The sequence below is a fragment of the Oncorhynchus kisutch genome, linkage group LG20 (genome assembly GCF_002021735.2).
Source record: "Oncorhynchus kisutch isolate 150728-3 linkage group LG20, Okis_V2, whole genome shotgun sequence".
Lineage (NCBI taxonomy): Eukaryota > Metazoa > Chordata > Actinopteri > Salmoniformes > Salmonidae > Oncorhynchus > Oncorhynchus kisutch.
Genome location: NC_034193.2, coordinates 7,685,954 through 7,698,067, shown reverse-complemented (window position 1 = coordinate 7,698,067; position 12,114 = coordinate 7,685,954). Strand labels below are relative to the sequence as shown.

Here is a 12,114-nt window from a genome sequence, read left to right as displayed (position 1 = left end):
TTTTAGCATTGGTGAGCCAATTGGAATTTCTGTGTAAGAATCAACTAAAAATAGCCACAGAAGTAGTTGGGGGAGAGACTTACCTCATAAGTGTCTTTATTGATGAGAACCTTTTCATCATCTACTTCCTGCATGGTCTCCATCACGCTCTCTTCAGTGTCGTCATGCTCCTGCACGTCCTCCAGACTGGTCTCCCAGCCAACCAGGGAGCTCCTTCTCTTCTGACCCAACAGGTACTTCCTGTCTGCGTTGTTGATGATCATGGACAGTTCCCGGGCCGACCTCTTGGTGGCGAGGTGGGGGACGGTCTTGGTGGTCAGCACCACCACCTTCTGAGCCACGGCGGAGAACTTGAGCACGTTGAGCGTCTCGTCGTACATGGAGGCACACTGGTTGATGTTGACTATCATGCAGGCTTTGCCCCGGCCACAGAAGAAGCCCTGTAGGTAGTGGGTCAGCTTGCTCTCCCTAAAGGGGACGTGCTGTGGTAGCCTAGCAACAAGGGTTTGATTGATAACATTTGTCAGTAAAAAAAAATGTCATAATATGATCTATACATCCAGTACATCAACAAAAACGTGACTGGCAGAATAAGAATTCTGACTTATTTCCACTGTGGTCCTCATCAGGTCAGAACATTAACAATTCCAAGCTACAGATTTGTACCCCCCCCACTTTGATAGTTATGGAATTATACATTTTACAACTATTTTTCTGAAAGTAGACATTCAAGGCTCACTTGGATTGCTGGCTTTGCCGTAACGTGTTGATGCACTTGCCCAGTGTCATCAGGGAAGTGTTGATGTTTCCAGCCTCTTTCAAACGCTCCCCTTTATTCTGAGTTTTAGCGCACCTCTCAGACCCAGCCAGGTCACACAAGGACAGCCTGAACATAAACAAACCCTGCCTTAATACACACAGGTACTGCATAGGGCTTCTAAGGATATCGTTTTTGTCCAAATGAATAAAACAAATGTCCATTTCACTTACTCGCTGATAGAGTTAACACGAGGAATCCTAGCATCTTCCATCCGCAGGATACGAACAGAAAATATGCTGTGGCTGAGCATAGGAACAGATTTCTATAAGAGCACAGCGGTCAAGCTACTGTGTGAACTTGGCTCATGCAAGTTCGTACCAGCCCCCCCCCCAAAAAAAGAAAGACTCGAAATATTTAAAAAAAGGGAAATGATTGACGTGCTTAATAAATCACCTCCGGCTCGAGAGGAGGTTGAGCTTTGTGCTGGAGAAGCTCTGATTCTTCTTCCCTAGCTTCATTACCTTGTAGGCTTCCTCCGCATTGTTCACTTGTACCCACTTCAGATCTGAAAAATAACACAGGAACATTTGGCCATCTCCGGTTCATGTTGGTAGAGCGTGGTGTTTACAACGACAAGATTGTGGGTTCGATTCCTGGGACCACCCGGACATCAAACACACGCCTGACTAAGTCTCACTGGATATATATTTTTTTTTTTTACTAAAAAGTAAAAGTGACACAATCTGCAGCCGTTACCTTTTACAAAGGAGTTGCCTTTGACATCCTGCGACAGCCGCAGCGTGGTTCTCTTCTGGGCTCCGATCGGAACGGGCTCCAGCAGGTCGTGAATGTTCTCGTTGTAGATTTCGCAGAAGGACACCCAGACGGAGAACTTGGTGTGTGCTTCAACAACCAGACTGAAACGTTGTTCCGTCACAGTCCCCTCGATGTCACTCAGTGTGGACCCTGTCAGAGAAACAAGTGGTGGTGTTAACCTGTTACAAACCTCTGGTTGGATAGAAGTCTATTGTAAATGGCTAATGATAAGCCAAAGTACCAGAGAGATGGACATGTGGGATGTGACAATCATGTCTAAATGCAGGTCAGGACTATGCATCGTGGAACGATAACAAATCATTTGGTCTCACGTCAATTATTTATCTGTTACTTTACCAGGTAAGTTGACTGAGAACACCTTCTCATTTACAGCAACGACCTGGGGAATAGTTACAGGGGAGAGGAGGGGGGGATGAATGAACCAATTGTAAACTGGGGATTATTAGTTGACCGTAATGGTTTGATGGACAGATTGGGAATTTAGCCAGGACACCAGGGGTTAACAACCCTACTCTTACGATAAGTGCCATGGGATCTTTTAATGACCGCAGAGAGTCAGGACACCGGTTTAACGTCTCGGCCGAAAGACGGCACCCTACACAGGGAGCATGGTGTTTACAACGCAGGGGTCTCTACGGCAACCTTCTTTTTTTATTTATTTAAAGGAGCCAGTGTTTGACCAAGTTGAGGGCATAAAGAAATGTAGGATCACAATGAAAAATATTTGGAAGTACTAAGGTTAGAATCCTTTAGCACTAGTGCTAGATAAAAATACAGATTGCATAGCAAAATATTTAGGCGCATGTTCGAGTAAAATTATCACAACGTAGAACCCTGCAATGCCAGGATAGTGGGTTCAATTCCCAGGATCGACCAAGTCGCAGTTGTAAATGAGAACTTGTTCTCAACTAGCCTACCTGGTTAAATAAAGGTGAAATAAATCAAAATAAATATGTAAAAATGTATGAACTCTTGACTAAGTCGCTTTGGATAAAAAGCATCTGCTGAATGGCATATAAAATAATACATTTCCTTGCCTTCCAGGGTTGTCTTGTTGGTGAAGCTTTTCTGGTTATCACTCTATGGGAGAAGAGCAATAAGGGACATCATTTAATAGAAATGACTAGAAACAAAGAACACCCTGTTGAGTAATGCAATGGCTTTTATCAGGTCAATGAACCAACCCAGTACCTCCTTGAGGAGCCTGAAGAGATTTCTCTTGTTAGTGGCCTCTTCACTCTGCTGGTCTTTGGTGAGCCTGATGAACTCTCTGCATCGCTGTGGCTTGATAGTCATCTGGTCGTAAACACGCCCCTCAATGCTGTTGAAGATGACATTCAAAGACCTGGGGAGGATCCCTCCATTGGCCTCTGGACCTAAAAAACAACAACAGGTGTTGAGGATCTCTTCATTTCTCAATCGCTTTGTCTCAGTGGTTTGTTAGCAGGTGTTTAACATAAAGAGCATTATCAGCTCATACCGACAACAGGTTTTTGATTGCGATAGAAACTTAGAAGCACCAACAGAGGAATTAAGTCTCAACATAGAATATCAGCAATGTGAACATTTTAACAGTGAATCTGTGCTAAACTCAGGTTGGACCTTTGGGTACAAGTTGGATATTACACCAACACATCAGTTTGCATCTGTCCAACTCTGCAAATAATCAAGAAAGCAAACCTAGAAAAGTGAATGTCTTTCCCGCATTGGTCACTCCATACGTGAAAACGAGAGAATTTCCACCTTCCAGAACCTCCTTGACGAGGCCTCTCACTGTGCTGTCAAACATCTCCCTCTGAGTGGTTTCTGGCCCTAAGACCTGAGGACAAAAATGAAAAAGAACGTGGTTGGAAGAACCTTCATTTTTTTTTTGTTCCTAGAAAAAGAGTCATGGGTGTCTCCAACAAACCCTGCTGACTGACCTGTGAGAATTGAAACCGTTGAGCCGATTTGTCACGGAGCCGTGCTGAGAGCGAAGTCCTTGGAGCCTTAAGGAGGACCGTGTCCGGGAGCTCGATGGAAACGCAGTCCTTGGATGTGTACAGGGAAAAGACAGCAAGTCAGTCAAAGCTCAGTTATTATGTTTCCAAGTCTCTTGTTAAATCGGAAAGTGTGTGCGCGGTGGTGAGGTAACAGGTATCTATATTGAACAAAAATATAAGAACGCAACAATTAAAGTGTTGGTCCCATGTTTCATGAGCTGAAATAAAAGACGGCAGACATTTTCCATACACATATTTTTTTTTTTTTTTTTTACTCTCAAATAGAGCACAAATTTGTTTATATCCCTGTTAGTGAGCATTGCCAAGATATGCCACACCTGTCAGGTGGCTGGATTATCGAGAAGCTGATTAAAACAGCATGATCATTAGAGGTGCACCTTGTGCTGGGGACAATAAAAGGCAGCTAAAAATGTGCGGTTTTGTCACAACGCCACAGACGTCTCAAATTGAGGGAGTGTGCATGATGACTGCAGGGAATGTCCACCAGAGTTGTTGCCAGAGAATTAGTTTATTTCTCTACCATAAGCCGCCTCCAAATGTCATTTTAAGGGAATTTGGCAGTATGTCCAACCGGCCTCACAACTGCAGACCATGTTTAACCACGCCAACCCAGGACCGACACATCGGTCTTCCTCACCTGCGGGATCATTTGAGGGGGGTGCTGCAGAGTATTCCTGTCTGTAATAAAGCTCTCGCCTGGAAGAAGAATATTCTGATATGCTGGGCCTGCTCCCCAGTGTGTTTGTCTATTCCCACCCATGGTGTCCACTTGCAGTCATGTGAAATCCATAGAGTCGGGCTAATGAATTCATTTCAAATTGACAGATTTCCTTATATAAACTTTAACTAAGTAAAATCTTTGAAATTATTGCATGTTGCGTTTATATTTTTGTTCAATATAGATGGTTCATGTGACAAACTGGGGTGTAGTCATTACACCGAAAAACATTTTGCAACAGATATATATTTCAAACACTCTTCAACATGAACTTTGAACCCAGTTTGTCTCAGCTGTTGGGTTCTTAAACAGAAGTTGTAGTTCATTTTAATTGTATGGTTTCCACTAGGGCTGGGAATTGTCAGGGACCTGAAGATATATTATCATGACACTTGGTGCCAATAGGATATGTATTACAAATCTCACGTTTCAATGTGTATTTCGTTTTGCTGTTCCAAACATATTGCTCGCCATATGTCTACTGCAGAGGGACAAGAGAGAGAGCAATGAGGAAACACATTTAGATCCGTAATGGAAATTAGCGCTGAAAACAAATTGGCTCCCTATTTAAAAAGATGGAGAACAAGCTATGAAAGGAATTACTGGAGTTTGTGCTGGTTCAGCCAAATAGCGCAAACATAATATTGCGACAGTAAAAACGATACATGTAAAAAAATGTATATCCCGATATGTAACCATCGCCATTCCGAATAGCCTGCGAAGTGTTTGGCACGATCTATAAGTGATCGATTATTCTGTGTGCTAAGGTTAATGAATACACCCCTGCCTGGATTTCAAGCTAAAGGGTTGTGTGTGTTGAGTTCAATTACCTGCGATTCGCCATTTTCACTCTCAGTTGTTGTGAATGGTCGAATGCGAAGGTACACCTGCAAGTGTTCATGCTCTTCCAGGCAAGACTCCTGGGAGTCTATGGAATTAAACTCAGAAAATAAGTTTTTCTTCAAGTCGTCGAAGTTAACTTCCCGCTCCACGCTTTCCAATTTGTTGTAAAAACACGATTCCATCATCCTGTGTCAGATAAATGTTGTGGGAGAGAGACAGCTAACGTTAGATGTTCAGCAAGCGCACCATCCACATGGAACTAAGCAGATCACAACACTAATGTTAATAATCAGCACATTAAAGAAGTGGCGTTGTAGTAGAATAAGTTAATGCCAACATTTAACTCCTTGGTATGTGCACTGACAGCTCTGTGTTACAGCGAACATGAGCCAAAACAGAGAGAGGAAGAGACGAAGTCAATAATAATAATAATAATAATAATAATAATAATAAAAACGTATTCTTTGGCTAAACCAACATTCAGACGATGGCAAACGCTAACAGAATAAAGACACATGGCATAACGCTACCCTGTCTGAATGATAAAAATAAAAACATTAAATTGACATCAGGCTTTTTATTTTCTACTTACGTGAGAGAACGGATTCCCAAAATATTGATCGCATCAAAAATCCTTCTTCAACCCAAACTGTCCCGGTTTTATTTTTTAAATTCGACCAATCGGGAGAGAGGGATTGTTTTATTTTTTCACCGGAAGAGTTCATTGAGGCGAATAAAGTGTTTTTCTCCATAGGCTACAACTGTGACGTCATCCCTCAGTCTCTAGGCTGCCACCCACTGAAATGTCATCTCTCAGGAAAAGTGGGGGTGTCGAAAGGAACCATATAAGGAGAAATGGGGGGAATTTTCGAATAGAGTTTTAACACTAGACGCGCTGGAATTCCATAACTACGAATCTCATCATAAAATAAAACGTCCCTTTTTCAGGACCTTGTCTTTCAAAGATAATTGGTCTTTCAAAGATCTTCATTGTAAAGGGTTTAAACACTGTTTCCCATGCTTGTTCAATGAACCATAAACAATTAACGAACATGCACCTGTGGAACGGTCATTAAGACACTAACAGCGTCGGCAATTGAGGTCACAATTATGAAAACTTAGGACTCTTAAAGAGGCCTTTCTACTGACTCTGAAAAACACCAAAAGAAAGATGCCCAGGGTCCCTGATCATCTGTGTTAACGTGCCTTAGGCCTGCTGCAAGGATGCATGAGGACTGCAGATGTGGCCAGGGCAATAAACTGCAATGTCCTTACTGTGAGATGCCTAAGACAGCGCTACAGGGAGACAGGACAGACAGCTGATCGTCCTTGCAGTGACAGACCAAATGTAACCACACCTGCACAGGATCGGTACATCCGAACATCACACCTGCGGGACAGGTACAGGATGGCAACAACAACTGCCCGAGTTACACCAGGAACGCACAATCCCTCCTTCAGTGCTCAGACTGTCTGCAATAGGCTGAGAGAGGCTGGACTGAGGGCTTGTAGGCCTGTTGTATAAGGCAGGTCCTCACCAGACATCACCGGCAACAACGTCGCCTATGGGCACAAACCCACGGTCGCTGGACCAGACAGGACTGGCAAAAAGTGCTCTTCACTGACGAGTTGCGGTTTTGTCTCACCAGAGGTGATGGTTGGATTCGCATATATCGTCGATGGAATGAGCGTTATACCGAGGCCTGTACTCTGGAGCGGGATCAATTTGGAGGTGGAGGGTCCGTCATGGTCTGGGGCAGTGTGTCACAGCATCATCGGACTGAGCTTGTTGTCATTGCAGGCAATCTCAACGCTGTGCGTTACAGGGAAGACATCCTCCTCCCTCATGTGGTACCCTTCCTGCAGGCTCATCCTGACATGACCCTCCAGCATGACAATGCCACCAGCCATACTGCTCGTTCTGTGCGTGATTTCCTGCAAGACAGGAATGTCAGTGTTCTGCCATGGCCAGCGAAGAGCCCGGATCTCAATCCCATTGAGCACATCTGGGACCTGATGGATCAGAGGGTGAGGGCTAGGGTCATTCCCCCCAGAAATGTTCGGGAACTTGCAGGTGCCTTGGTGGAAGAGTTGGGTAACATCTCACAGCAAGAACTGGCAAATCTGGTGCAGTCCATGAGGAGGAGACGCACTGCAGTACTTAATGCAGCTGGTGGCCACACCAGATACTGACTGTTACTTTTGATTTTTAACCCCCCCCCTTTGTTCAGGGACACATTATTAAATTTATGTTAGTCACATGTCTGTGGAACTTGTTCAGTTTGTCTCAGTGGTTGAATCTTATGTTCATACAAATATTTACACATGTTAAGCTTGCTGAAAATAAACGCGGTTGACAGTGAGAGGACGTTTCTTTTTTTACAAACGCCACGACTTGAAATTTCAAGTATTATTATTATTATTTCAAATATTCAATAATAAGTAATACATTGTAAAAAATAACGGATTTTCTATAAGTTAAGGTAGCTAACGTTAGCTAGCGTTAACATTGACGAAAAACGTAATGTAACATACATGGCTACCTGTTGGTAACTTTCAAAGACACAGCTCAGAGTGAGTGAATATACATTTTTTTTTTGCATGACTGAAATTGATTATTGTCCAATCTGCAGACCATGACTAACGTCTGATAACCCAAACGGACGTCCTGAGTGGCACCTTTCGAAACCTCCACTTCTCCTTATATGGTTCGTTTCGAAATGTCCACTTTTCCTGAAAGATGCACTGAGAGGTGACAGCAGTGAGACCCTGAGGGGTGACTGCTCTGAGAGATGACATCGCAGCTCTTCTCTCGTTTTTTACGGTCTCTGGCCGAGTATGGATAGCTACAGCCAAAGTATGGTTGACCGGAGTATAGGCAAGTGTCTGTGACGAAAGAAGTGGGTGTATGGAAAGAGAATCCGCTAATTGGGAAGATTTGTTGCAACTCAAGACCGTTTTAGGTGGCTGATTGGGCTGCACAATAAGTGATAAGCGTGTTGTTTCGATGTGCCTAATGTGCTTCCTACTCCACAGCTGCACGGCCGCAAATGTTTTCCCTCCCATGATTTTATTTCAAGTAGGATAGCAGCCTACACAAGAAATAACTTATTTTGATAACCATATAGTTGTCACATTGATACAAACATACATCCATCCATACATACAGTTGAAGTCGGAAGTTTAAGTTGAAGTCATTAAAACTAGTTTTTCAACAACTCCACAAATTTCTTGTTAACAAACTATAGTTTTGGCAAGTCAGTTAGGACATATACTTTGTGCATGACACATGTAATGTTTCCACAAGTAATGTTTCTCACACCGGAGAACCGAGTTCGTAACCGGGTCTTGACAGAAACAGAGCCCTTCTGTCAAGACCCGGTTACGAACTTTGGTCTCCGGTGTGAGAAAGTCACTTAGCAAACTGAGCCACTAATAGTCAGCGGGACCCAGAAGATGAGGCAGACACTGCAGTACTTGAGACGGTGTTTTAATAAAGTAAAAAGGAAAGATCTTCAGGCAAAAATATAAATCCAAGAGAAAAGGTAATCATCCAAGTCAAAAGGTAAATCCACAAGGTGGTAGGTACAGCAGGAAAAAGCCTCAAAAGATAATCAAAAATAAATAAACGAGAACAAAAACAGAGTACCACAAGAGTCCAACTGGAGAAACACATGTTCACAGCATCACTGGGGCTGGGTGCTAACAAGCAAACACAGAGCAAAGAACTGAGGAAAACTTAAGGGTTTAAATACAATCAAGGGAAACCAAAAGGGTCAAAAAGCACAATGGGGACATCTAGTGGCCAAAACCGGAACAACCCAGGCCAAATCCTGACACGCCATTAAATATATCTGCACTGTATTTCTGATTTGATGTTATTTTAATGGACAACAAATGTGCTTTTCTTCCAAAAACAAGGACATTTCTATGTGACCCCAAACTTTTGAACAGTAGTGTGTGTGTATGTATATATATAAACAAATGATCTGTGGTAGGCTATGTGAATAACATGGAAGGCTACATGAATAAAGATATGCTTCCGTCTGTAATATTTGATTTGGATTTAGAAGTACGGTTCAAGTTTACAGTTGAAGCTGCTTCACTCAACTCTGCCTCACGCCCCACCACTACAGATTTCAGTTAGCTTCTTAGCTTGCAGTAAAAGGCATTATTGTTATTAGCCTATTTAGCGCTAACCAGCTAATCTGCCATGATGGATATGAAATTACACCACCGAGGCCGCCACCAAGCCCAGCAGCGATGATGCTGCCAAGCTCCAGCTAACTCCGTGTGCAGTCTACCCCCCTTCCATAAGTGTCTCCAGGATAATATGGCTCCACAGCCCCCCTCCACGCTATACCACAATAAACATTAGTTTAATTTCCGTTTCCATTAAGTGCTTTTGAAATGAAATCTGTATCCCATCTCCACTGTAACAGCATAATGGACAGCGCCCGACACAGTAAAGCAATGCCTATTTGGTCATGAATATAGGCTACAGGATAGATAGGGTAATTCACCTATTACAAACAGCCTATATGAATGCAACTGAATAAAACACATTTTTCTTTCCACAGTACAATGCATTACAAATGCTCCTTGCTTGATGTGTCCCTAGCAAATCCTTTGGTTCTATCGATAGCATGCTCCCAGTTAGAATAGCTGCCTTGGGTGTTAGCTTTGGGAAACCAAAATGCAGCATCTGCAGTAACAGAGTATTCCCGGCCACTCTCTTCATATGAACCAGTTGCTATTAAATGAACGTTTTTGGACAGAAAACTTGCGGCTAGAGTAGGATTCTAGGCTAACCTGGACTAGCTCTTAAAGAGTATGTCACCTTGGTCTACTTCTCTGCTATTCAAATCAGAATAACAGAAATATCTACCACCAATCAATAGGAAACAGAACAAAAACGTAATTGTTACAGTCACCAATGCTCTAGATAACATGAAAAAAGCCAGACCAACTCTGCTAGGGTGAGTAGAATGGTCAGAGTCAGGTGTTCTCTCATTTGTGTCTGGAAGTAGCTAGCTAGCCATCTTTAGCCAGTTAGCTTGGGTGCGGTTGTGAGGCCGGATCGCTCTGATCAACCCGACTCGTCCAGTGTGTGCTCTGAATTATCCTAGAGCGAAATGTTTAAAAAAAACAGACAAAGCTCTGAATTTACAAACACACCCTAGTTTAGATAACTTTCCACAGTTAAACTGTAATTCAACTTTTCAGAACTGTCAAACTATAACAATGGGGAGCACATTCTAAGCATTAAATAATGAGTAAAAAATGTGACTTTTGACACAAATCAGCTACCTAGACCACTTTTCTCAACAAGGTGTTGTAGATAAAAAGGTAAAGGGTTAATTAACACCTTGGTCTAATTCTCTGATATTCAAATCTGAAATCAGAACACTACTTCAACAATGCCTCCTTGTCTTCTGTGCTTTGTTATTACAGTTTGCATATACCGTGGTAATCTAGTAGGAGAGTGTATACAAGTTTAGTAGTCTGAGTGTAGTTATTTGTGATTAAATAATGTGCTCTAACTGCCCAACAATCTAAAGTAATAAGGTCGATAGTGTAGTCTATCAAATAAATCAATTATTTTATTAAATGTAACTTGGATTAAATGTAACTAATTGGCTTAAGTAAAACATTTTAAACTTCTTCCACTAAAACAAAAATATTTGTAAAGAACACCACCAATATTTTTCATGGAAGTGAACATCTAGTTTTAAACTCTATGTCGCGCTGCCTGGGTAGCATACGTAGTTTTACATAGATACGCCCATCTGTGAAGTCGGAGGAAGTTGGCTAACTAGACAATCTAGCATTGCATTTTAGTTTAGCTGTCTAGCTAGCTCATTTAGCTACAAACAAATCATAATCCACATAAATAGTTATTATCGACGATGGACAAGCTTCGTAGTATGATGGGGGGGCGAGAAGACAACGAGGAAACGGGTCTCACGGCGCAGGTAACACAGCAAGAACAAACGTACTTTATCAGTCAGTGCTATGATGAAACCTTAAGATGTCCCTACCTTAAACTTAACACCATGACCTTTACTTAAACCCTACCCTGTGTACATTGCAACTTTAATTTGGGATAGGGACGTCCCAAGGATCCCGGATAGCTTGCCAACGCAAAACCTTGGCTTGACACATGACGAATCGAGTGGTTATATATATTTTCTTGTTTTGTTTTGAGTGATGGTGTATTTCCGTTAATCACATCAAACGCATCATTTAAATGTTGTTCGTCACGAGTATTTCAGCTACCACTTTTGCACCTTATTGTCATTGATACACCTCACATATGTGTCGACTGTGCTGAGATAGTTTGGTAGCTAGACCAGTGTGACGTGAACAACATTTGACTCGGCGGTTTTTGTCGTCAAAAGTAAAAGTCCTCAATTGAAACTGATGAAAACGGATACCATTTGTGAAAACATGCCACAGTTGGACTAGATAATGCTAAATAAGGTTGGAATGTTAAATCAATTCAACAAAAGACCGTTACTTCATTTGGCGGAAAAAATGTGTGAAAGTCAGTTGAAATCAGACTAGGGATGTATTTGAATTGACAATTGCATTGGAGGCATACTTATATGAACCCCCTACCCATAATAAATACAGGTTAAATAAAATAAATATGCACTGGACTGCTTAACCTATGGATTGGGCACCGATTAAATGGGTTTTCAGCCTACTCCATGACACCCACAGAACACAACTATGTAGCATTTACACAACTATTAGCCTCTTAGCTATTATTGCAGGACTTTGACTGGGAAATCACCTCACTATTCAGTGCAATATGAATGTCTTGCAATAAGAGCTTAGACGCTAATATTTGTGTAAACTCTGCATCGTCGTGTTCTGTGGGTGTCACGGACTAGGCTGAAACCCCATTTCATAGGTTAGGCAGTACAGTGCATACGCTGCCTTCCGAA

General features: G+C 42.2%; 1 protein-coding gene across 5 annotated transcripts in view; it reads right to left on the bottom strand.

Moving 5' to 3' along the window:
• kif20ba (kinesin family member 20Ba) overlaps window positions 1-5,882 on the bottom strand; it is a 37,371-nt gene extending 31,489 nt beyond the window's left edge. For all 5 annotated transcript variants that reach the window (XM_031799655.1, XM_031799656.1, XM_031799658.1 and 2 more), the window contains exons 1-11: window positions 5,754-5,882; window positions 5,149-5,347; window positions 3,520-3,627; window positions 3,278-3,416; window positions 2,789-2,973; window positions 2,635-2,677; window positions 1,517-1,726; window positions 1,214-1,325; window positions 991-1,062; window positions 740-886; window positions 84-492 (exon numbers count right to left, since the gene is read on the bottom strand). In XM_031799655.1, coding sequence (XP_031655515.1) covers window positions 84-492; window positions 740-886; window positions 991-1,062; window positions 1,214-1,325; window positions 1,517-1,726; window positions 2,635-2,677; window positions 2,789-2,973; window positions 3,278-3,416; window positions 3,520-3,627; window positions 5,149-5,346 — 1,623 coding nt within the window. In that variant the 5' untranslated portion in view covers window position 5,347; window positions 5,754-5,882. The remainder of the gene's footprint in view (window positions 1-83; window positions 493-739; window positions 887-990; window positions 1,063-1,213; window positions 1,326-1,516; window positions 1,727-2,634; window positions 2,678-2,788; window positions 2,974-3,277; window positions 3,417-3,519; window positions 3,628-5,148; window positions 5,348-5,753) is intronic.
• Window positions 5,883-12,114: the final 6,232 nt, after the last annotated feature.